The sequence below is a fragment of the Haliaeetus albicilla genome, chromosome 14, assembly GCF_947461875.1.
Source record: "Haliaeetus albicilla chromosome 14, bHalAlb1.1, whole genome shotgun sequence".
Lineage (NCBI taxonomy): Eukaryota > Metazoa > Chordata > Aves > Accipitriformes > Accipitridae > Haliaeetus > Haliaeetus albicilla.
The window spans coordinates 16,647,765-16,674,699 of record NC_091496.1 but is presented as its reverse complement, the minus strand read 5'-3'; the positions used below and the strand labels follow the sequence as shown (position 1 = coordinate 16,674,699).

Here is a 26,935-nt window from a genome sequence, read left to right as displayed (position 1 = left end):
GGACTCACTCCAACAGGTGCATGTCCTTCTTATATTGGGGGCCCCAGAGCTGAACACAGTACTGCAGGTGGGGTCTTACGAGAGCAGAGTAGAGGGGCAGAATCACCTCCCTCGACCTGCTGGTCACGCTTCTTTTGATGCAGCCCAGGATACGTTGGCTTTCTGGGCTGCAAATGCACATTGGTGAGTCATGTTGAGCTTCTCGTCAACCAACACCCCCATGTCCTTCTCCCCAGGGCTGCTCTCAGTCCATTTTCTGCCCAGCCTGTATTTGTGCTTGGGATTGGCCTGACCCAATGTCACATTGGCCTTGCACTTTGCCCTGTTGAACTTCATGAGGTTTGCATGGGCCCACCTCTCAAGCCTGTCAAGGTCCCTCTGGATGGCATCCCTTCCCTCCAGCGTGTTGACCACACCACACAGCTTGGTGTCATTGGCAAAATTGCTGAGGGTGCACTCAATCACACTGTCCACATCTCCAACAAAGATGTTAAACAGCACCAGTCCCAATACCGACCCCTGAGGAATGCCACTCATCACTGGTCACCACTTGGATATCGAGCTGTTGACTGCAACTCTTTGAATGTGACCATCCAGCCAATTCCTTATCCAGGAACTGGTCCATCCGTCAAATCTATGTCTCTCCAATTTAGAGACAAGGATGTTGTGTGGGACAGTGCCAAATGCTTTGCACGAGTCCAGGTAGATGACGTCTGTTGCTCTTCCCTTATCCACCAATGCTGTGACCCATCGTAGAAGGCCACCAAATTTGTCAGGCATGATTTGCCCTTAGTGAAGCCCTGTTGGCTGTCACCAATCACCTCCTTATTTTCCATGTGCCCTAGCATAGTTTCCAAGAGGATCCGCTCCATGATCTTGCCAGGCACAGAGGTGAGACTGACTGGCCTGTAGCTCTCTGGGTCTTCCTTTTTTCCCTTTTTATAAATGGGGGTCATGTTTCCCCTCTTTCCAGTTGGTGGGAACTTCCCTGGACTGCCACAGTTTCTCAAATGTGATGGATAGTGGCTTAGCCACTTCATCCAGTAGTTCCCTCAGGACCCGTGGATGCATCTCATCAGGTCCCGTGGACTTGTACACCTTCAGGTTCCTTAGATGGTACCGAACCTGATCTTCTCCTACAGCGGGCAGTTCTTCATTCTCCCAGTTCCTGCCTTTGCCTTCTGTGACTTGGGTGGTGTGGCTGGAGCACTTGCCAGTGAAGACTGAGGCAAAAAAGTCGTGGAGTAGCTCAGCCTTCTCCATGTCCCAGTAACCAGGTCTTCCGTTTCCTTCCGGAGAGGGCCCACATTTTCCCTAGTCTTCCTTTTATCACTGATGTACCTATAGAAGCTTTTCTTGTTGCCCTTGATGTCCCTGGCCAGATTTAATTCTATCAGGGCTTTGGCTTTCCTAACCTGATCTCTGGCTGCTCAGACAATGTCTCTGTATTCCTCCCAGGCTACCTGTCCTTGCTTCTACTCTCTGTAGGCTTCCTTTTTGGTTTTGAGTTTGTCCAGGAGCTCCTTGTTCATCCACGCAGGCCTCCTGGCATTTTTGCCTGACTTCCTCTCTGTTGGGATGCATCGCTCCTGAGCTTGGAGGAGGTGATCCTTGAATACTAACCAGCTTTCTTGGGCCCCTCTTCCCTCCAGGCCTGTATCCCATGGTACTCTACCAAGCAGATCCCTGAAGAGGCCAAAGTCTGTCCTCCTGAAGTCCAGGGTAGCAGGCTTGCTGTGTGCCCTCCTTGCTGCCCCAAGGATCTTGAACTCCATCATTTCATGGTCACTGCAGTCAAGGCTGCCCTTGAGCTTCACATTTCCCACCAGACCCTCCTTGTTGGTGAGAACAAGGTCCAACATAGCACCTCTCCTTGTTGGCCCCTCTATTACTTGGAGAAGGAAGTTATCACCAACACATTCCAGGAACCTCCTGGATTGCTTATGCCCTGCTGTGTTGTCCCTCCAACAGATACTGGGGGGGTTGGAGTCCCCCACGAGGACAAGGGCTTATGAATGTGAGGCTGCTCCTATCTGTCTAGAGAGGCCCTCATCCTCTTGGTCTTCCCGGTCGGGTGGCCTGTAGCAGACCCCCTCTATAGTGTCACCTGATCCCTGTCCTCCCTTTAATCCTGACCCATAAGCTCTCAGTTGGCTGTTCATCCATCCCCAGGTGGAGCTCCATGCACTCCAGCTGGTCATTGACATAGAGGGTGACACACCCTCCTCATCTCCCCTGCCTGTCCTTCCCAGAGGGTCTGTATCCTTCTGTCGGAGCCATCCCACCATGTCTCTGTGATGCCAATAAGATCACAGCCCTGCAGGCTTGCACACGTCTCTAATGCCTCTTTTTTATTCCCCATGCTACGTGCATTTGCATAGAGGCATTTAAGTTGGGCCCCTGATGAAGGCATTTAAGTTGGGCCCCTGATGAAGCTGACATTGGCTGGAATTCCTTTGTGCTGCTCTTCAGGTGCTCCCCTGCTGACCTGTGATCCTTCTCCAGGCTCTGGGCATCTATTGCTGTCACTGGTATCAAACTGGTATGAGTGGGATGGACTGAGGTTCCCCTCTCCCAGCAACTTTAGCTTAAAGCCCTCTTCTCCAGCTTGGCAAACCTGTGACCGAAGATGCTCTTCCCCTTTTCTGACAGATGGACCCCATCAGCTCCCAGTAGACCAGGTTTCTCAAAGCTAGTCCCATGGTCTAAGGAGCCGAACCCCTGGCTGTGGCACCAGTCCTGTAACCATCTGTTGATTCGCCAGATTCGACTGACCTTTTCAAATCCCTTCCCTTTGACTGGGACGATTGATGAAAAAACTACCTGCGCTCTCAAGTCCCTTACTGCTGCTGCCAGGACTCTGTAATCCTTCTTGACATTCCTGTTACAAAAATAACTTGATACTCCTGTTACTCATTCTGTTACAGCAGTCTTTCATGAAGGCATCCTGAAGGCTTCAACACGCAAGGTGATTTTAAAATGATGATGCTATCAAGAACTAAAGCGAAGAGCAAATCATTGACTGAAATGCTCAGCAGCAGAGTGTGTTGATAGACTGAGCTCACCTGACTGGAAATCAGTGCTGTTGCTCAAGCCAAAATAAGAGGTAGCTAATTATCATTATGGCATAAGACTAAAATATATAGGGAATGTATGTTGATACTTAGTCTTCCTATTTAGTTATTTCTGCATAGACCTGCTCAGTCTAATTCCCCAGTTAGGTTGATACAGCAGTGATTTAGAAATTTGTCTGAGAACTTGTTATGGTTACTAATTGTACTCCTTGCTGACAAAGTGAAATGCAGTAAATCCAACCTGCTACCTAGCTCGAGTGGTAGATGGGGGCAGGACATGAAGAAGCCTCAGGGCTGTATACTGAGTATTTCTAGATGGATTTCAATGCCAGTACCTTTCACTACTGGAGTTAAGGTTTGTCACATTGAAGACCTGAAGACAGTCTTTGTGCTCTGAAGTAGCCTATTTACCTGGTAAAAGAGTGACCACATTTTACTGCTTGATGAACTGTGGGACAAAGTCCTACCTTGCTTTCCTTTTTGTTCAAGCTGAAGTGCACGATGCACACACAGGCCTGGAAATGGAAAACGTGTCCAGCTGAACTGTGACGCTCCCTGCCACAAGATACCCTCCGACCAAAACCCCCAGTGATATTCAGAAGAGACCAAGGTCTTCCTGTGTCCTTGTGTGAGGTGCTCCTCAGTTGTACAAGCAGCTGAGCCGTGTTAGCGGCCTGTACTTCACCATGCGAAGTGATAATTAAGAGTGATCAATAAACCCTTCACATACCAAAGTCCAAGCCACGTAGTGAATAACTGGGATTACAGGAAACTACCCTTACGGGCAAATTTTTATGTAATTGTCCACTACGGGTACCTGTCCACGCAGCTGCTGATCTGTCTTTCAAATTAAGCTAAAGCACTCGGGCATTGATCAAATTCAGTGCAGTGGCTCATTCACCTGGCAAATCCTCTCGAGATCCACAGAAATTTTGGTGTGAAGTTGAGTAAAAACCAAAGAAATTGATGTAATACTGCTTTTGTCTCAGGAGGCAATTCCTGCCTCACTTTGGCCAGGCAGCGATGTGGGCAGCCATTTCATTAGAAAGACAGGATTTGTCATGAAAGCCTTTGTGCTGCCTTTTCCCTCTAACCCCTAAGTTAGGAGGCAACAAGAATCATCAATGAGTTGTGCCTAAGGGCCATAGACCCAGAATCCAGCTACATACTAATACATCTTAATATCCATCACTATCTAATTCACCATTCAGTCGTTAGCATAACTACATGTATTTCTCTAGAATGCTCAGTTAAACATCCTTAATTATACAGGCCTTCCTGTATATTTTCTAACGGATCTACTACTTACAGTATTTCTTTTAACCTGTGGATCATGTTCTTTCAAATGAATCTGAACTTTAACCTGTGCTAGTGTCATCGGCCACATGCTGAGCTATCTTCTGTTACCCAACATGTTTTATAAATTGATTTTTGGGTAGCAAATACTATGATTTATGTACTATGATACAAACCCCTTTTTAGTTACTAATAAAATTTTGTGAAATCTTTTCTGGGAGGACTGACATTTTCCAGGCTTGACTCAGCTCAAAGGTATACACGTACAAGAAAAGAAAAAAAATTTTTGTTTTGTTTTGTTAGATGACAGATAAAGACAAAAGATTTTTTTATTTTGTAAAACATCGGGTTTGCCAGTTCTTGTAATTTTATCAAGAATTTCAAAGATTTGATGTTTTCCATAAAGCTCAAGCTCTTGCACACCCATAATTATGCAAGAGTAAAATCCTTCCAGATTAATAAGAAAGTATCCAGCACTCATATTCACAAAGAAAATAGGAAAATTTAGATTAGCTATATCCTGAAGGCTCAGAAATCAGAAACACAGAGATGACAACAATCCAGTACTTGTTGTTTTGTAAAAATGTCACTATTTTTAAGCAAAGCTGCTTGAGGCGTGGCATTAGCGAACATGAAAGCTTGCTCCATTCTTCTTCACATAAGTATCAGAAATGTTTGAATTCTATCATTGGAAACAGATTGTGCAAGTCGTCCCCAGCACGTAGCACCTAGTTTTGAAGCATGAAGAAACAGGTTTTGAATCGCCAGGGAAATGGTACTGAAATATCTCTCTGTAAGAAGAGGCGGGGAAACATTTCATCACGTTCAGTAACTCGTAGGTCCAGCTGGCTGTGGCACATGCAGCAGTGCTCCTCAGAAAACACATTTTCCACTTTTATTTACACAATATATGTGGCATGCTTTGACAACTGTATCAAGGCAGGGTCTACTGGATGCAGAGGGAAGACTATGCCGAAAAGGCACAAATACCGTAACACTTTACTCGCGTATTTCCCAGGCTGCAGCAACCAGCAGTTTAGAAACATTCTGGTCTTGCCAAGGCAATCAGGACACATGTTTGATAATCACCAGGGGACATACCTAAAGATGTACGTGGGTGTAACTCAGTGCTGGCAACGTTGAGTGGTGCTGCATCTGCATGAGGCATACCAATAGCTCTCAAAAAATCTTGATTACAGTGGAAATAAAGAGTAATTTCACATTCATGCCAGCTGGTTGGTGATCCACCAACAGCCTTCACACACTGCTTTGTGTCTCACCCACACAACAGCCGCCCAGTTTGGCTATTCTCCTACTCTGGGACAGAGTCCCCTCCTCAGGGCAAAGGGGAGCTGGCTGCTGTGGGTACTTGTGTCAGCATATGCCACACACAAAGCATTAGGTGGCCCTTGCAGTCTGTGCCCCACACGCTCATCATGCTTATCACTGGACGCAGGTGGGTGGCCTGGGACAAGTGTCTTCTAGCATGTCAAGAGGATGCTGGAAGTGCTGGTGTCCAGGCAGAGAAACCACAGCATGCCAGAAAGGCATTCCTGTGGTCATGGCTGGATGTGGCCAGAGGTTCCTGAAGGCATCTTGTGTCCCGTAAGGATGAGGGGTTTAAAGATGTTCTACAAATGGGTTTAAAAAGCAGCATTTAAATTTTCTTTAGCTCTTACAATGCTGGCTAACATCCCGTGGTCCAGGGGCTCGAAGTTAACCTGGCTCTACTGATTTGCTAGAGGTGGGCAGCAACTCCCCCGGCTGTGGGCAGGCTCTTCTGGGGTGGAGGTGAGGTCTCCCTGCAGTGGGAGGAGTGGTTTTCCAGCTGCTCTACCTCACCCTTTCAGTTGGTTAGGGAGTGGGTCCCTGGCTGGCAGTCCCACCCCTATGCCCTAGCTGGGGAGCGGCTCCTTAGTCTCATTCTTGGTTGACTTCATGGCAGCCCTTGCACAATCCCTGGAACTACTGCCAGGCATCTCTGTTATGTGAACACCCCCAGAGCTCTTATGTACTCAGCTTGAAACAAACTTCAAAGATGCGCTGCTGCTGGTCTTCAAAAGAAAGTTGCTGCTGCCCCCAGAGGGGAAGCATTCCCTGGCTTCCCCGCGCCCCGGCTTTCCCTTTCCTCTACCCCACCGCTTTTCTCTCCTGTGAAGTGCGGCTGCCCTTTCAGCCTCTGAGCCTTTAACCTCACCCGATCAGCGTGAGGTAGGGACTAATGCATTCCTCCTTCCCCAGTCGTTTCCACCACAGCAGAGGGCTTTAGGAGCGAGGCAGGGTGTGTTGGGAACGTTTCTTTGCCCAGAAGCCGCGCAGAAGGACACCTTGCTATTGCTGCTGGCCTCAGCCCCGCTCCTTTACTGGGGCCGGGAAAACATGGTGTTTGGGGAAGCCAGGCTGGCAGCTATGTTTGCAATACAGAACAAACGTTTAAGCTGGAATGTGTCAGGGGGACTAAGCTGTTTTCTCAATAAAGCCCGTTCTCACCCTTTTTATCACAAATATCCTAACAGTTGGATTTCTCCTCCACCCTGGGAATTCCAGTTCTGTGGAGGTAAGTAAAGGAGAGAAAGCCACAGCTTTTTTAAAAAAATAAAATAAATGAAAAGCAACCTATTTCTAGCTTCACGGCCAGAGAGTAAAGCATGAAAATATGAACCACAGGCAAAGCCAAATGCAAAGCGGTGCCATAGGTGCATATGCTAGCTAGGTACTGCCAGTGTTGTGTGGCAGCCCCCTGTTCCGGGGACCTTCCCCAGCACCTCCTTTCGAGAAAGCCAGCCTGGGGTGTAAGCAATTGTGCTCAAAACTCAGTGAATAAATAGAAGCACAAGCACAAGGGGAGGGGAAAAAAAACCCTAAAATTTTCCAAAAGCTCTGACCCCCTTATTTCACCATAGAAGCTTAGGGTTGGGAGCATGTCCCTCTAATCCTGTCTGTTGTCTTCAAATTCTCTGGTCTGTGGACAGACAGGCAGCGTCAGTGATCCCTGCAGTGGAAACCTGTCTGAAAGTGAGCTCTGACAGTCTCAGATCTGCTTTCTCTGGAAGCCTTTCTGGCCCAACCTCTTCAAAGTGCAGGAGGGAAGCACCATCTGCCTGCTGGATCAGAGGAAGAGTGAATAAGATTTAATTAAGATGATTTTTGCCCTCCAGTCAGGTTGTTTAAAAATTAATTTTAGGTCTCCTACCCCTTCAATTAAACTCGTAAGCTAGAGGGAGCAATGCACCTTGAAATATTGATTCTGCCTCTCAGATGGCAGTGACCTACATTTGCGGGTGCTCAGCCCATGAGCCAATGCCCAGGATTGTTGCTGCCCTGCTGCACTGCACACGGGAGGAATGATCAAGGTGCTGGTTTGGATTAGAGGCAGAGTTTGACGTGAATCCTTTAATTTCTTTTAAATGCATCATGATTCATTATCTCAGGCAGGATCCCATATCAGGTGCATGAAGAAAGCTTTGTGAGAGGCAAGCTGAGGTTGTTTGATCAAAGCTGTGCCCTAGGCAATGTGAGAGCGCTTCCCAGCCTACTACAGCTGGTTTCTGTAAAGGCAGACAGCACTGGTTGGAGTGCTGGAATTGACTGGAAGGAAACTTACTTAGATGTGTTTCATTTTTTTTCCTGAAATTTTTCCCCCTCAGCTTATCAGTCATGTCAGTCCAACACAACAAGGCATAACTAAAGGCCAAATTCAATTCAGCTTTCATCTACACCTGCAAAGCTTACATCATCTTCACTGAAGGCTTCCTAAGTGTGGCAGGCAAGTATTCGGCTAGTAAAACGTCAGCCTGGCAGAGATAAAGTCATGAAACTCTTGGGAAATGCCGTGGTTACTGAGCCCTGCCCATAGCGGCGCTGATCAGGATGCAGATCTGCTCCAACTAAGTAATGCAGCATGCAAACAATGGGAAAAAGAGTTTGGGAAGGAATTTAGGATCTCTGAATAATTTTTACTTCAACTCTCACCAATTATGTATTCCACGGTATATTGCATAGTCTGTCACTCCCAAGAGCTGCTGAGCAACTTAAAATTATATTCATACAAAACAAACCCTTAAGTGCCTTCATAAGGTTAAGGGTCATAAATGCAGTTGTTATTTTATGTGTTGTGCCTGAAAGTAACGGCAATTTCTTCACCCGCTAATAGCAGAAGGAGTTGAATATGTCATCATCAGAATGCACTCACTATCAATAATCTTTACAGAGGACGCTTGCCAATAAAACTACTCTAGCTATCCCACGAAGGGAGCAAGCCTGGCTCAGGAGCAAACCTTGGCAATGCTATGCTGATATGAGTCTGCAAACTCAGCAGTAACATGGGTTCTTGCAAGTTCCCCTCTAATAATCTAATCAGTGTCATTAAGGAAACCTTTTAAAAACAGCTAGAGATGCCTGGTGACTCTAAACTTCACAGACCAAACATTTGTTTTGTTTAGTTTCCCTGACATGCCCTGTGTTTCACCAGGAATAAATTTGGCTTCACTACTCAACGTGGTGTTCAACTCGGCGCCAACTTTCTTTCCTGCCAGAAGCTCACTGGACTGGAGTTTTAGCAGCACTTTTCAAACAGGATTCCTGAGGCTTAACGTTACACGTGGAACAGGAATTCTGAGCCTGTAAGACTGCACAAAAGCTTCTGTATTTGTGCCTGAATCTGGTGCTCAGCCAGCTGCAGGACAAACTGATTGAGGTAAATGAAGCAAGACATGGGTGATGAACAGCTCTCCCAGGTCTTAAGTATTCCTGCACACTGATGAAGTGCATTTGCAGTGAAACTCTGAGACCGTAAGGTCTCCATGGCATGCAGCAGAGCTGTGTTCTTGCCCCCACCCAAGCCTGCTGTGGTTGAGGACTCAGCTTCAAGTGCAACAAAGCAAATAGTCTCTGCTCACACACACCTCATTCTTCAGGAGAGTGTGCGTTTGCGCCTCTTCTGCCTCCACCCACAAGAAATAAAAAAAAAACTTGAAAAGATCATGACAGTCAGATGGGATTAGAGCACAAACCCAGATTACGGCCAGTTTAAGACCTGTTTGGGCAGGTGGATGCAGACAGCAGAGGTCTTCTGCCCATGCTCCAGGCTGGCACAGCAGGAGCCTGCTCTGATCTGGAGGCAGCCCAGCACTGTGTTTAGTGCAGCCCAGCACTGTGTTCAGCCCAGCACTGGGTAATGCAGGGAAGCTCCTGCATGAAGAAGTGCCTTTTCGAGGTGGGCGATGCTGGCTAAACATGCTTTCATGGGTGCCTGGGCAGGGCAGCTTGGGTCTGTCTGTACCTGCCCACCTACAAAAGCAGGAAAAGAGCTGGAGAGACTTGTCCTTCGTGGCTCCAGGTCTTCAGGCCTTTCCTTCCAAACTCACAAATAGCTTTTCTGTCCAATGGCATTCAGCATGCTGGCTGAGTTGTCCCGGAAAGCACAGGGCGCTGCAGCCCTGTTGAGTCCAGCAGCACTGGAGTTTCTGCTTTCAGAATTACCCTTCAGCCAGGAGGGGCTGTTTTGGCACTGCCTAACACGAGCCATAGATGCCGTCGAACAACACCCTGGGCCAAACAGGCACTTTCTGCTGGAGCACCCCAGCACCCATCAGAATCAAAACCTGTCCTGGCTTCATTCAAGCCTGAATTTGTCTACTTCCAACGTCTGCGTCTCATTTATGCTTTTTGCAGCAGCATAAGGCTCTGAACTAGCAAAGCAACCATGCACCTTCGAGCATGGCTTTAACAAAACAACCCAAACCACTTTGAACATGGCCTTACACTTCACAGCAGGCTAGGCAGGTATTGATGATACACCCCTGAACTATGTCCTAGGTAAGGGCATGCTTTGGCCCATCTGATCTGGTTTGTCTTGAACGTGCCCCTGGGAACTCCAGCCTCCACTGGAAACTTTGACAGGCAGAACAGGAGTTAAAGCCAAGAGAGTGAGAAGACTGGTTTTTAGGAAATAATCCTTGGTTAGAGGAGAAGGGGTCTGGAAAGGTTGGAGCCCATGCTGGTGTAGTAACCTCAGGTTTCCCAGAGGCACTCAGCGGGCAGAGGAGCAGGCGCTTCGGTGGTGTCCCCTGGGGAGCCGGGGCTTGCAGCCCTCACCCGCACAGCTCCATCCTCAAGGAGCAGCCCAGCCTCGGAGCAGGGCGAGTGGGTCACAGGAGACTGACAAAGCCAGATCGGATTGATTAAGGAAACACCTAGCAGACATTTTTCAATACCAGGGTTTTTTTCTGGTTGTTAATTAAAACCTCTCTCAGACAAGCAGTTTTCAGCCCATGACTTGAAAGAGGAATTGAACCTCCCTTCAGAAGTCCCTGGAAGTAAGTCCTTACAAAGGAAGCGCAGTCATTCTCCCAGGCCGGCATTCCTTGCCTCCACTTTCATCTTGGCATGAAATGCATTAATCACGCTTTTTTTCACCCGTAATAATGAAAGCAAGAAGAGACTAATAAACAGAGTCCTCATCCTCCGATGCTCAGCAATGAGCCATATGGCACATATGTAAGTGAAGATTAGCGATTAGACAGCAGTTGAATTCTCTGTAACATGATTACAGCATAAAAATGGGCTAGCAAAAGACTGCAGCAGCACCTCCTTGAGCAATGTATGCTCATTTTGGACTAGCAAGGAAATGGGGTTTTTCATAATTTTGCTTCTGTGGCTGCCATTTCATACTGGATATAAAGGGATTTTTGGCTGAATAGCAGCGCTCAAACAAGGCAGGTCATTATTTGGGAATTGATTATATTTATGGGTTACCTATAAATACTCCAAAGGACATTATGAAAAGCAATTGTGTGCTTCTGATGACCACTTACTAGGGCTAAAAGAGGATTATTTGTTTTTCAAAAGTATGAGCTGTGTAACTTTTAAACCAGCCTGGCATTGGAGGCATAAACTGATACTGGGAAGTATTATTGTGAGCATACACCTAGCAAAGCCCAGCTTTATCACTACTAGTTGTTGCACTTCAGTATACCTTGCATTAGTACCTTGTTAGCTACTGATCACTCTAGTTGTGCAGACATTATATCTTAAGACTTTTCCTAAAAGTGTTTGCTGACTACCACTTTACAGTACCCACTCTCTCTCTTCCACCACTTGCCATCAAAGGCTGAGTCCCCGTGGTGCCAACCCACAAGGATGCGGTCTGTCTCACTGGGAAGCATCTGCAAGGTCTGGCCATGAGATGCTTGGGGACTTCTGCTCACACACACGTTTGTGCTGTACGTTTCCCGGGGAGGAGGATACCAGCACCCAGATGTCTCAGCGCTGCACCCACCCCAGCAGGGACAGAAAGCAGGCCAAAAGCATGGGAAGGAAGACTTAGTGCAACCTGTATAATTGTCGTGGTTTAACCCCAGCTGGCAACAAAGCACCACGTGGCCGCTCGCTCACTCCTCCCACAGCGGGATGGGGGAGAGAATTGAAGAGTAAAAGTGAGAAAACTCGTGGGTTGAGATAAAGACAGTTTAATAGGTAAAGCAAAATACGCATGCACAAGCAAAGCAAACCAAGGAATTCATTCCCCACTTCCCATGGGCAGGCAGGTGTTCAGCCATCTCCAGGAAAGCAGGGCTCCATCACGCTAAGTAACAGTCACTTGGGAAGACAAATGCCATCACTCTGAACGTCACCCCTTCCTCCTTCTTCCCCCAGCTTTATGTGCTGAGCAAGATGTCCTATGGTCTGGAATACCCCTCTGGTCAGTTGGGGTCAGCTGTCCCGGCTGTGTCCCCTCCCAACTCCTTGTGCCCCCCCAGCCTCCTCGCTGGTGGGGTGGGGTGAGGAGCAGAAAAGCCCTTGGCTCTGGGTAAGCCCTGCTAAGCAGTAACCGAAACATCCCTGTGTTATCAACACTGTCTTCAGCACAAATCCAAAACATAGCCCCATACTAGCTACTGTGAAGGAAATTAACTCTATGCCAGCCACAGCCAGCACAATAATAAACACAGAGATCTCCAAACACACTGGCACAGGAAACACCAACTGATAAAGAAGTCTCTCATGAATTTCATGTACTTATAGCACAGTGTGGCTATAATCAAGGAGAAGAACATTTTAACTGAGATACAGAGGACAAGAATATTAGACTTACTGAGTGCAATCTTTTTGGTTGCTTTAAATATTAAAGAGGTTGGGTTTGCTTCAGTATCTCACTTATCATTTATGGTGAGAATAATTTCTGCTTCCCGAAGACCCAAGTCTTTATGAAAAGCATTACGAATCTGATCTATTTGAAATGCAGCTCTAAACCACAACAAATACAAACTCTCTTTCAAAGACATTTCAACCTAAATAACTTTTAGGACAATTTTCACGTTAAAATTGATCAATAAATGAACATTTTTGTTTCTTTTGTTGTTTTTGTTATCCTACAAATGCTGTGTCATGGCTAGCTTGTCTCTCTATGTTTCATGACAACAGAAGTAATGTGCTATTGCATGGTTATTTTATGTCCAAGACAGGTTTCATTATTCCCTTTTTCCAACACATGGCTCCTCCCATGGGCTCTCTTGGACTGTTTTTTCCCAGACCTCATCCCAGCCTGGTTTCTCACTGGGGGGTCAGCCCCAGGACCCAGCTGGCTCCTTAGCCCTGCATCAGCCACCATCACAATCTCCTTTTTAATTGCCTGTTTGAATACAGATCATACACAATAAACTTGCATTGGGTCGGTGCAGTATTTTTAACACGTCACTGTTACCCTCTCATAGATTGTCTCACTTACATGAGGTTAAAGACACTAATTTAAAAAATACAAAGCAGGTGCTGCAGAATGAGCCATAATCAGAAATAAGGCGACAGAAAGGCAGTGTGAGGTATTCTCCCAGAGCACACACAGGCAGGTCCTGACTGCTTTGTGAATGATTCATAAGGAACACTGTAAACTCAAAGTAAATGCAACATGTTTTATTTGAGGTTGAAATAAATTACAGCTGTAAAGCATAATTTATTGCTTTATAAATTGTCTGCTCTTAAAAGGCATTAATATCAAACATAAACAAAACAAAGACACATTCGATTAGCAGTTCAGTTCTCTTAAGCTTCATGAACAGCTCAGTAGGGGGATTTCATTCTATATACGATTGAAATCTCTGATCACAGGCTCATAAACTTGACTTTGGCATGCATTACCATCATTCAGACATGTTCAGGGGACTGTAGATGTGTTCATTTTCTTTAGGATATAATTTTTATTGCAATTTTCCCTAAAATATCCCATTGAATACCCAGTCCTTCATTCTTCACTCAAATACAAATCCCACTGGTTTCAAAAAACTCCTCTAAAAGATACGTAGGGTTTTCAACCCCTGCAGAAGGAGGGCTTCCAAGTCTAAAACAGGAATGAGTCTGGTCCCAAAACTAAGTGAAAAACAAACTCCTCCTACATTAAAATACTGAAATCCCATGCACAAAAAACGTTTCCTCTCATTCTGAAGATTCTTGCAAAAAAATCCCAACATTCTCTGAATGAACTGATGCGGATACTTCATATTTTTATTGTATAGTTAATCCATGCCTGAGACTGGTGTGAATTTTGCTCAGCACCTGTACTCCTCTAGGATGCAGACGCAGACAAGTCCAGTCTGCCTTGAGTCCTGGGGGCTGCGAGGGTGCTCACAGGAGGCTAAGCGCACTGAGCACGTTGCAGTATCCAGCCCTAAATGCATAGATGCCACGACACAATGAGCTGGATCTGGCTAGCTCCAGCCAGATATGACAGGCAGAAGGAAGGCCAAAAAGTCACTTCCTTGGCCTCCCGGCTCCTGAATGCCAGAAGGGGAATAAACTGATGAGCAGCTCTCACTGCACCACGAAAAAGGATTCCACCAAGGCATCCTGCCCTGCTCTGACCCTCTTGCACTGCAAAGGCCAAGTGCTCCTCGTGCCTTGGCTGCAGAACAGCATCTCCCTGAGCAGGAAGCATGCACTTATGCTCTTGCTTTCCCATCTGGGTCTGAAGCAGCATAAAAAGCGAGCTGGCTTGTGCCCTGTATTACATCAGAGGCAAAACTCTCCAGAAACAGAACCGGAGACTCCCGTCTCAGCCCTTGGAAAAACTCAGAAAGTTTGCAGAGAAAATCTCCAGGGCAGCTTCTCTTCCAGCCACAAAACTAACTTTAAAAATAATGAGCCCTGGTACAGAAAATATTTCTAAAACTGGCTCAGCATTGCTTAGAAAGTTCCTATTTAGAGAAGATTTTCTTCTCATACCAGCCTCTAATGTTCTTGTCACACCTACGAGAATGTCAACAGCTGAATGAGATGCTAGGATATTTTATGCTATATTACTGAATGGGAATGGTTAAGTCTGTTACTGGATCCAATCTGTACCAAACTTCAAGGAAAATACTATTATATTGATCCTGGAGCGATTTCAGTTTTCATTAAATTTTAATCAGTAATGTACGTATCTTTTGTATGTTTTATGCATAATGTCATTTAAAAACCAGCAAACAAACTTCCTTCTTCTAAACACAATTTCCTCAGAAGATGTGTCTCTGTTGTGCCGTGAGGGATGGCCAGCTTTGATATCTGCGAGGTGGTACAGCAGATTTCAGGCGCTGCACTTGCCCATAATGGCTCCCAAGTGCCATGGCAGAGCTTTGGTGGGAGGCTGTGGAGCTGTGCCGAATTGGGCCAATTGTTCAGCACTTTTCAGTGTCCTCCTCATTCAGGGACTGGTCAACCCTGGTTTAGCTCCCAGCCACATGGTAAAGTGCTTAACGGAGGGGTGGGGAACACTAATGTCCCTTCCTCCAACTCAGCTCCTGCCTTGGGAGAGGCTTGTGGAAAGATGGCTTTGTGGCTGCTTTGCTCTAGCAGAAGGACACTGCAGCTGGGACAAGGGCATGCATACGATGAATGCCTGATTCATCACCATCTTAGAGAAACATAACTCAGAAATGTGCAAGCCTTTAAAATCATCAGTCATCTCATTTACGCTCACCGAGAACAGATTCTTGGCTGACTTCTTTTTTTCCTTAGCAGTTCTGAATTTTTCTTTGAAGATGAGAAGGAGGAAAGCTAGCCTTCAGGGAGAGGGACAAGCAGAGACATTGCAAATTAAAATGCGCGCATATGTCATCCACCACAGCAGTGACCTCCAGTCTGCACTTAACAACACAACATCTTATTATCTTGAACCTTAATTTCTCATCCCTTTCAAAGGTTCCCAAAAGCACTCCTTTCTGTGTCAGTGAGATGTCCCAGGGGACTCTACAGAGAAAACTAATGAGAGGAACAAACTGTTGTCACCAGGAAAGGTTACAGGGTTACATTCAAGCCACAGACTCTGGAGGAGCAAGGAGCAGAGTTACTCCATTTTCTGGTGCAAGTGCTGTACCAAGCAGCAAGACGAGCACACGGTGAGAAGGAAGATGGGCTAATGGTTAGTGCATGGGACTGGGATTTGGCAGAGGGAGTTAATTCACCTTCCCCTTGTTATTGAAGTGATCGGAAAAATGAAACAGTTTATATTAACTTCAGGGTGCTCAAACATTCCCAGCTCAGCAAATACACCCAAAATATTTCTCCTAACAGTTCCTAACAGCTTATGCATTGCCCCGCTCAGACTAAGCACACCAGACAGAAATTTTCTAAGGAATCACACTTCTAGGAAAAAAAGAACCAACAAACTTCAGGATTGCTACATCTCGGCTAAGGCTCATTTACCCATCTGCAAAGCCTCTTACCCCTCCTGATCTTCACTCCCAAGCTGCCCATTTGCCGTGCACTTGCAGCCAGGGAGAACAGATCAGGAACTCTTAAATTCATTCACATCTTTATTTCTAATTCACCAGCTTTTGCCTCCTGCAAGGCACTCAGGCCAGCACTGTCTAAGGGGCTTCTGTTTAAAGCACCTTCTGACCAACTGGGGACCAGGCTCCTACTGAACTGAAAAGCAGATGGGACAATCAGTGAGTGCATCTGAAAGAAAAGCTGTTAGCTGGTGTGTTTGCTCACAGGGAGGGCAGTGTTCAGCTACTCTAGCAAAATATGGCAGGCATACTAATTAGTGGTTATAAAATGCTCTAACTTTTCACAGACCTTTATAAGTGCTGAGCATTTTAACTGGCAGGACAGCCATGCCTGAGAATTCAGTGTATTGTTAGAAACTGGTATTTTCCTCTCCTACAATCCTTCTCATCACAGAGTGTCTCGTGGAACAAACAAGTGTCTATATTGTGATTTTACCAATGGAGGAACTGGGTCAGAGAAAGACACCAGCTGGATCAGACCCATGGAGCAGATGGAAGACTTAGTCAAGCAAAAACTACGTCGCTTGATGCCGGGCCCAGTGCTCCATCCCCCCACCAGAGGTTACCAAATAGGGGACATAAATAATCCCCCAAAGGAACTGATGTATCATGAAGGGTAAAGAGCCTCTGAAGCTATGCATAATGGCATAAAGTACAGCACAAGTGTATTACATATTTAGCTCTATCCCTGCTTCTCTGTCACGAGGGCAGTGGGTTGCTCGGACAGATGTCTTCTGGTCAGCCTACTATGCTCCTTCCTATGGAAGTAAAGGTGTGTATGTAATTCAGTAGTAGAACAGGAGTTTGGTTTTACATGGGCTGAAAGAATGTTTCTTATACCCAAATGAGATTTTTGCATGCATCTGCATACTCACTCAGATGCTGCCTCTGCCGTGCTCCATGCCTGAGTTTCATGCCGGGTTTGCTCTGCGTAGCAGGCATATCATACGCACACAGTGACCTGGTACAAGAGCACATTCTGCAGGCCAAGTCTCAGGCAAAAATTCACCTACAAAACCTAAGTGTGTTGGTAGTTTTCTTGCAGTGAATCGGGCTTTCACTAGGAATTAACATAAGCTGCAATGACTAATCTTACACTCTGTGCATTTGCTTATTTTCTCTTCACAGTTCAACCACTTTCTTCCTTAATACTAAAATGCTAAAGTCTTACATAGCATTCAGAGTATTATTTTCTGCTGGCTGTGTTTCTCTATGTTCTAAGCCTCTATCACAATGCATGCAAAGGATAATGGCTGGATTTGTAATGCTTTTAACTAAAAAAATACTTTTAAAAACATAAACCATAAATTATTTATTCCTCTTTGCCCATTGTTTTAAGTGCTGAGTCTTCTCCCAAGATTTTACACAGTTCATTCAGTCTCTGCTGCATCTTAGGAACTCCTGCAAGTTGGGATTCCAGTCTCTGTTTTTCCTCACTCAGTGATAAACGGATAGTGGTGTCCAACTGCTCGAAACGCCAGCCGCCTTGTCCATCAAACTGCAGCAAGTGAGTGTGGTACTTCCTGCAGTAGAAATTAAAACATTAGTAATGGCTCAGGGAACAGATGGTTCATTTTTGCACGCAAATTTGGATGTCTGTGTCGCTTTTCAATGGTGCCTCTCAGGAAGTTGAGAGTTGTCCAGTTTTGGATCACTGGGTAAGACTTTTTCAGTGACTCATAATCCCAGGACACTCTTTCATAAGGGATTTGGGTATTTTAAAGCCTGTCACCAGGACCTCCCTAAGCCATCTAGTGAAATTCAGCAGCAAGGTGCCAGCTGTAAGCCATCAGCACTGGTATGGGCTCCCCAGCTGGGGCGGTCAGTGCCTTGAGCAGCTCACGGGGGACATCACCTGCAGTGATGCTGGCAGGAGCGGGCAGCATGGCTGTGGAGGGTGCCCTCATCATCTGCTGTCTCTGGCCAAGGTGGTGGCCTCCCTCTTTCTGCCTCCCTCTTAGAAGTTGCCTTCACTGCAACTCCACTAGACTCCTTTTTCTCCAGGAGCTTGAACAGCAGCAGCAGACACGGCTCCCTTCTCCCCCAGGAAGGCTAGTCCCACTTTACCTTGCTTTCTGAAGAGACGTTTTGCCTCCTTAGTAGAAAATACATTCGGGCAGACACGGTGTACCTGATGCTACTGATAAAACTCTAGCTTTTTCAAATTACACCTCAGTTTGTTCCCAGGTATCTTATAAGGTTGGTTAAAGAAACCTCCAGTCCTAAAACATGGTTCAGTATGCAAGGGGCCAAAATAGCATAGTCTGTGTAGGAGTCACAGATCTTTCAGTGAGTATCAGGGTGTGTGCACCGAAAATATTCAAAGGTGTACATGTGGAGTTTGTCAAGACCTGACAAGACATATATCAGGAGGTGCAGGAGGAAGAGCAAAGAGTTCCCTCAGAGCTGCTGGTATGACTGTGTAATTTATCACTATAAATTATAGAAGATGAGACGCATCATAAAACAGTGATTATAAAGCCCATCCAGGGAACGTGACAGTTTAATAACCTCAATAGCTTATGACATGGGACTTAAAAGAGATTCAACTCCAGGCTCATATTCACCACTTCTTGCATATTATTCTTTGTGACACCAAATTCTTAACCTATCCCTCTATTTTTCCCCCACCAAAACCCAAAAAAATCAGGAAGCTAAGATGGCTAGTTGAGATATCCAATGTTTGTGATCTAGGAAAGTAGCCAATATTTTGATTAAAAGAGCAAGTATTTCCCGGTATAATCTTGAGGATGACAAAACAGCATGTGAACCTGGTTTTTGTCTACGTGGTGCAGTCCCTGTGGAAGCATATCTGAGTCAAAGGCATTTGATGCTGATTTCTAAATACTCAGCACTTCTGTTTACTTCTCTAGAACCCCCATAACCACCAGATTTCTGCTAATTTCAGTAATACTGTTGAGGTTACAAGAACAATCCCAAACTTTCCTGAATTGCCCTAGTACTAGGAAACAAGAATGTTGGCACGGAACTGAACTCAGAAGATCTTTCTCACAAGTTCTTTCACATAACTTCCCTCTGCATCATCATTATTTATAGGTGAGATGCCCTCAAATACCTGTTTTCTTGAGCAGTGGTTTTAAAATAATGCTAAACTTTAAAAAATGTAAATACTACTTTTCTTTTTAAGTGTAATTTACATTATTTTAAAAACAAATGTCTATGTGACATTTTTTCCCTATCAGAATACACATTTTTTCTTAACATTTAGGTCCTGATCCAATAAAAGCCATTTTCACTGTCACCATCTGCACAGAGGAAGGAGGGATGCTGGGGAAACCATTCTCTTTCAGAGAAGCAGACACTGATACAATTTCTTTCCTTTGAGACAACAAACTGGTAATGGATTTTTTGTCATCAGTTTAAAAAAACCAAACAATCTGACAGTAGAGATCAAGGAGTTCAGAACAAATAGTCTCTGCTAATGTCAGCTTACACATTCTTGATCTCCTTTTGCCCTTTAAAGTATTTGGCTGGCTTATGTATTCAGTAACTACATTTACTTCCTTTGAGGGACTCTTCCATACTTAGTACTCCCTCACTAGAATGATGTTTCTCAGAATTCCAATATTTCTTTTTATTTCTTTTTTTAATAGACTATCAAATTTTGAAAGCTCACAAACCCTGCAGACAGAGGACACAACTGAAGTTAAAACACCAGATGTATTATTCCTATGGAAGAACAAAAAGTAGTTTAACCACTTGCCATATTTCCCATCTTCTCCCAAGCATTGGTAAACTTCCCCAGGACAGCTCATGTATCTTGTCACCTTTACAGAATAATCTGGTGATATCTGTTGTGGCTGTGGTGTGGTGGACTAATTAATTGCCTCTTAGATACCTGCATTTTGCTATTAATAGTTAATAACTGAAACACCTTTAAAAAAATAAGAGGGAGGAATAAATACATGTCAAAGAATGAAAAAAATCAATGCTAAATGCATTTACATCACTATTATTGTAGACAAGTTATCTTAGAAAGTGCAGTAGATATTGATTAAACAACTGCCCTAGTACAAAGAATAATGGCCAACCCACTGCTTGTCAGAAAGCTAAAAGCAAGGACCATGATAAATCCCTGAACATACTTACCAAAGAGAAGGTCTGTGTGTTATAGAAAGCAGCGATATCCCAGCAGCTTCTGCAGCTTGGAATATCTTTCCTTCAACATCAATGCTTACAGCACTCGTGCATTCATCCAGCAATGCATATTTTGGCCTTTAAAAAGCAGATAAAGAACATTACTCTTCTATGTGTTGGACAGTATTCCCATGTACGAAGTTTAATTGAAAGAACAACAGGAAGGAGAGAGCTATTTTTGCCACACGGCTGTCTCTCATCTACAGCTGGAAGGTGGCTAGCAACAACATAAAGTTTCCATGCATTATTCAGGTGCCGAGTCAGCTTCCAGGAGAAATGGGTTTTATTTCCTGGTCCATCTGAGTACACAGTGATCTAACTTCTATGTTCTAGTTTGACCTAGTATTATTCTGTCCTGTCATCAAGTCATGCAGTAGCTACAGCCAACTCAGAAACTTTCTGTCTACTGCTATATATGGACTGGGCTGCCTTTGCATGCTTGCTGTCTCCAAACCCAAAAAGTTTTGGAGCTTGGCTTTCAAATTCCTATAGCCTCTGCAACAGTCCATCAGACTTCTGCAATATTTGTAGGACAGATGCAGGGAAAATGTCTGTGCCCAAGATGTTAAAGAAAGGAACATCTGGAAAATGTAATGCTATGTTGCCAAAAGCAAAGCTTAAGTAAGAAGTACTGCCCAAACCAAAAGCAGAGTTTGAATAAAAAACAAGGTCTGTGGTCCTATGCAACTATCTAGCAGTATTGCATATTGCATTGAGATTATAGTCTATTACTGCTCAAATTATTACAGCAAAACTCTTCCTCATTTTCAGATGCTACTTAAAGAACAAATAAAAATGCTTACTTATGGTAAAACATCCGAGCCATGCCCATCCTTTGTTTTTCTCCTCCTGATAAGACATCTTTCCAATCCATGATGGCATCCCAGCCTTTTAAAAAAATGCAAACAAACCACATCAGGACAATGTAAGTTTATGAAGCAAATGCAGCTTCACTTGCAACATGTCTGCAATCTGCAACCAAAATCATAAAGAGCATTTCCATTGCAGAAGAAACAGCTCAGGGTTCTGGATCACATCTTCTGAAACACCTCAATGACTTTTGACTGGCACTCAGTTGGAAAAATGTCCAAAATATCATGTCAATTTTGAAAGTGGAATTTAACCTCCTTGGTCATGTAGGTATTGTCAAAAACTTTACTTACCATCTCTTTGAAAAAAACATCTTTTACCTGTGTATAACTAATCAATTTTTTCTGTCACGTTTGTTTTATAGAACAATTTGCTATTCCTTCTTGAAAGGTGTGAGTGGAAATTTAAAAACAAATTCAAAGAAATAAAGTGCAGAAAACATAAAGAGCACTGCCTGACTCCACTCACTACTGTAGGCAAAGAATAAGTGTCAGCATATTCAACAGAAACACAGATGCAGACTGCAGACACATGGAGAAATTCTGTATACACAGACAAGCAGCTAACACACAAAATTGCATACAGACAGGAGGATTTTTTATACAAACTTCTCACTACCTTGTACTTAGAAATGACCCACAACTGTTATATCACTGTGTATCCTTATTTAATATTCTGCATGGCTGGCCTCTAAATGGTTCTTTTCTTCATCACTTTCAGCTACATGGAACAGGACTGTGATGCATTTTATCTGCGATCTCCCGGTGGACTGGTGTTTCTGTGAGTAATCTGGCATGATTCATTCCCACTAATGAAAAACTTAAAAAACCAAATTACCCTATTGAAAATAAGTTTTCAGTCAAACAATCCAGATAGAGTAGCAAAATAGACGAGTTTTGAAAAGGGAGAGTGTGGATGCCAGGAAAATCTGGTAAGATATTTGTCTCAATAGATCATCTATTCATGAGACAGGCAGCTGGAGCGGGGTCGACTGAGGGCAAGAACATTTTTCCAAATCAGCCCAGAAGCACTGTAACTAAAAAATTAACGACATGACCAAAAGCCTTTTCTGCCACTGTCCACCTGAAAATAAACATCTGCCAGGAAAGACTATAAACAAGGTCAAGCAAGGAGGGTGGGCAGTGTCATTTCTGATACCTGACCAAGGGTGAGACAAGTGGGGCTTGTGAAGGTGCAGGAGGCTGGGGAGTGCTCGATCCGTGCTTGGTGCTACACCAGGGCTTGGTAGGTCTGAACAAAAACCTCAGTGAAGCATCTAGTGAGAGGCTGTGTGACTGAAAACAGGAATTGGTAATGCTAGAGCCTGAATTCCAAGAATTTTCTATACGTAAAATTGTAAAATACAATGTCATGATTTTTTAATATATGTGTATATAGTTAGATTTAAAAAGCAGGCATGCACACAGCAGAAATACATCACCTTTACTCATCCCATTGTTTTTTCTTAGTTTCCTTCCATTCTTGTTTAAGGATCCCAGTGGGCACCCCCCCGGGGGTACATACAGTGCTTTCTATCAGCAGGCTCCTAGCAAAGATGGAGTTGTGTAATAATTAACTGAATCACCATTTGGATGAATTCTGGTAAAGGGAATAGATACACAGAGGCTGCTGCTGCTGAGCAGTCCTGGTGCTGGGACCACACAGAGAGTTGGAGTGCTGTTCCACTGACACCTTCAGCTTCCAAAAAAGACTGTAAAATGTCTGGAGCACTCCTTTTTGGCAAAGGGTGCTAGGGGCGAAGGATGGGAATGGTCCTTCATGAAAGCCATAGAAACAGCTATGCTTCTGAAGGCAGTGTTCAGGCTGCTGCTTATATTCTGTTACTTTAAGCTGAGAATATAGACAAGGTCTATATCTGGATCTGAGCTAGGGTGTGGATGGGTGTGCATATGTGCACATGCGCCTGGGGAAGCAGTACCTGCGTTCAGACAGTTTCTTCCAGATCAGCCGATTTATAAAGACTTAGAAAAAGACAAAAAGTGAATGAAGTTCAAGAAGAAGCATCACTTTGTCAGCAAAATCATTCTATTATTTCCTCTAAAGGTATAAGATTTAGCCTCCCTTTACCAGGATACAATGGTCATCTCTGGTCACTTCAGCTTACATTCTAACTGAATATTAGAAGTGCGTCTTGTCTCCTCCCGCCTAGCTCCCTCCCTCAACTTTCCTATTTGCCACTTGGAATGTCTCAAACAACAGATAAGGAAGGATCCATTTTAATATCCCTTTTAAAAATCATTTTCTAATGTCTGAACAATTTCTTCTGAACACTGAGGCAATGTAACTCACAATAAACCGACTTCCTACTGTGCATTAACAATAAGGCACCTACTTGTTTATCTTTTCTTCCTGCTGACATGGCACACGTCAGGGAAGGACATTAGTGTTGTGAAAATATCAGCCAAGTCAGTGGCGTATGTCACCCGTAGCTACATCCACTTTATAAATGAAGACATGAAATGGCTTTCTATGAACAGAGAAGAAATGAAATGCCTTGCCTATGAACACAGCACAAATCTCTCAGTAGGTACAAACATAATCCTGGCTTTCAGAGTCCAAATTCCTTGCCCAGCTTCTTGTTACGTTTAGCCTTTGATTGCACATGGTATGATGCAGATGTGATGAACAGTGGATGTCACAGAAATGCTTTTTGCAACCAGAAAGACAAAGAGCATGTGTAATGTGCTGGGGCAGAGTAACAGCAGTAGAAATACATACAGCTGTCAGCAGAAACTAGTGATAGCCTCATGACAGCAGCATTTCATTTTCTTGCATGGCTTCTTTTATAATTCCTTTTACCTCAATTTTCTGAAGGAAAAAGCCAGCTAAATTTGACAACAAAGAAAGGGTTACATCTGGCGTCTGTAGCGCTGTGTATCCTTCATCCCTGTGAATCCTCGCGCTTACATGCAAGACAGAGCATTCAGCTGCCATAAAAAGACAGGCTTAACAATTCCTTTTCCAGATCTACCTTCCAATGCACCTCATCAGACATGGACTGGAGTGTTACAGCTTCATGACAGAAGAAAGGCTACTGCAGCAAACTACAGCCAGAGAGTCCACCCCTGGTTAGTTTTTGAACATGGAGGCCTCTTGCACAGCGTATGTCCCCAGGCTGTTGTCAAAACAGAAGAGAGCTGGGGTGCTGCGCAGGATGAATATGCAAGGGCAATCCTTAGCTGAGGAAGAACAAAGAGACCATCAACTGGGTGAGCCCCAGCACAGCATGACACTGCAGGGATTTGTGTCTCTGGATTTCAGAGCCACTGGAAAAGCCAGCAGAGCACTCCAGAGTTCCTGCTGGTACCAGTAACAAAAGCAAATTCAGGGCTAAAATGATCAGAAGAAAAAATCTCAGAGAGAGGAAATGTGCTGGTCTGTGTGTTTATACGTGGCCTAGCACAAAGATTCCCTGGACAAGACCCAGAGATATGACAATGTGCAAAATAATGAGGAATCATTATAATCTGGGGTGCTGAGAAACCATAAACAGGTTGAACTTGTTCAGTAATGTCATCAGCCCCAACCTGACAGGCCCGGTCATGCATGCAGCATGCTGCTACACGTACTCATGGCTCCTCTCATGTGACAGGTTATCGGCAGCCTAAGGCTGCTCACAGTTGACACTTGCTACATGCGTACAGATTTTCAAAGCAGGTCAAAAAGGAACCACTTTATGTATTTCTACTGCACATCTCCACACTATTACCCACGATTTCTGGGCATGCCCTTTCACCGCCTGTGCTGAATACAACCTTCTTTGCTATCCTCATTTTGTATGAAATTATTGTTCTGGTAGAGCTAGCAACTTTGCAGGTGTCGATGGGGACACCTTATTGATAATATAAAGGTAAGTAACGAAATGGCATCCCTCTAATATCCAGCAGGTGAGAAAAATAACGGCGTGGGATTCAGTGGGAAGGAAATTCTGCCCCTAGCAGCAAGGGGTGCTACTATCATCAGCAGTTGCAGTGGTTTCTTCTAGGGCTTCAGCTCACGGACATCAGGAATGGTGGTGGTGGGGAGGGAGATGTTATTTTGGTGGTTTTGGTGTATTCTGTTGCTACTGACTGAAAAAAGTTTCATGAGGATAACACAGAAGCTAATGCCAAACTCGGCTACTTATTCTTGTAACTATTCTATTTACTTCTAACTGGGTCAAATCTTATTGCTAGAAAAAGAGAGGAATTTCTGCCATTGGCAACAACAAGAACAATGTCAGGCTCTTGTTGGCTATTTCACACTTGGACTCTGGTGACCCTTGTACTGATGCAATGTGGAAGCAATTCAGCCAAAGACAATAAAATTACACCAGGACAAATAAATTGAGTCAGAGTTGCGCACTTCTGGCTCCATCTGGCTTTTTCATAACTGCCCACAGGGAGCAGAACACAAAACTGCAAAGCATCGTATTATACATGCACGACATTCATGATCACTTAAAGCACAACAGGGTCATGCCCTAAGGAGCCTGCTGTCTGGTAGAGGCCTAATACTGCAGGGGATAGGTGAAAGGGAAAGAGACAGAGGTAAGGCTCTGAAGGACAAGAGGATCTACGTGAAAAAATATTGAATTATATTAGACTTCTGTAATTCAGTGACTGACAGATAGTTACCTCCATTCTTAGAACAGTTTATGGAAACAGTTCAAAACAGTATGAACATATCCCAGATATCCACAAGAATCTAAGTAACTAAAAATGGTTTCACTGATTTTTTTTTTTTCCAGATGTAGTACATTTTCAAAAAGTGTATATAATACATAAATAGAAACTTGCTGGGAATTTTTCAGCAAAACTTTTTTTTCTGTTGGAAAATGCCAGTGTTTGTCAATCATCAAAGCAGTTTGCAAAAAGGAAAAAGACAGTTTGGGGCAAATCCCTTGTTCTACAAGCTTTATATGGGATTTTTAATTATTTTGCAAAGAAAAAAGTTCAATTTTTAATAGAAATAATTTTAGTTTAAAAATCTGATTTTAAGTAAAAGCATCAAATAAAAACTGGAATTAAAAAAAATGATTCAGCTACGTATAAACAAAAATTTCAATTGTTCACTTTCAACAAGTATTTCTCTGGCTTGCTGGTTCAAAAAACCAGAATATCAGTCTTTGTCCCAGACTGGGGGAGCTCTAAAGAATATGTAAGCATATGAAATCCATGTAATGTGTCAAATCATATGTCATGGGTTTCCTCTCTGCTCCTACCTTGGTACTTTTCTCCTGCAAATGCCCAAGGAGAAAAGGGATCAAGTAAGTGTATTATAGTCCTAAAAATTTCCTGGTATATGGTAATCTCTCCCTCTGTTTTCCGGCTTTGCCCACTTCTGTCATTTTAGATCGCAAAGTACCTAAGACACTATTTTTTGAACATTTGTTTGTGCAGACTTTTGCAGTGTGCCTTTATCCTGAGTGGAGTTTCAACAGAGTACCAGTGAACACTAACAGTGTCCTCTAGACTTTTTTATGGATAGTGTGTGTCTCGCATGCACAGTCAGGCAGGCAGAAGAGCAAGAATGGAGTCAGCAATAAATACTTTCTTTGGCACAGAAAGTAGAGCAAGACTGATCCAAATCTGGGGTTTCAGTTTGGCAATATGGAACACTGACCCTAGCCAACAGCATCTCATACGTGGAGCACAGTAACTGCTCCATCATCAGTTACACGCTCCAGCTGCAGGGTTATAAACCACAACAATGTGCATTCAGAGACTGCTGGGGATATGGTTTTGGCCACTGAGGGTCATGTGTTTTTCAGCA

The 26,935-nt window shown here is 44.2% G+C and overlaps 1 protein-coding gene across 1 annotated transcript in view; it reads right to left on the bottom strand.

Annotated features, from left to right (window-relative positions):
• Nucleotides 1-13,265: 13,265 nt before the first annotated feature.
• Nucleotides 13,266-26,935, bottom strand: part of ABCD2 (ATP binding cassette subfamily D member 2) — a 46,240-nt gene continuing 32,570 nt past the window's right edge. The window contains exons 8-10 of the mRNA XM_009927720.2: nt 21,094-21,178; nt 20,243-20,368; nt 13,266-17,655 (exon numbers count right to left, since the gene is read on the bottom strand). Coding sequence (XP_009926022.2) covers nt 17,445-17,655; nt 20,243-20,368; nt 21,094-21,178 — 422 coding nt within the window. The 3' untranslated portion in view covers nt 13,266-17,444. The remainder of the gene's footprint in view (nt 17,656-20,242; nt 20,369-21,093; nt 21,179-26,935) is intronic.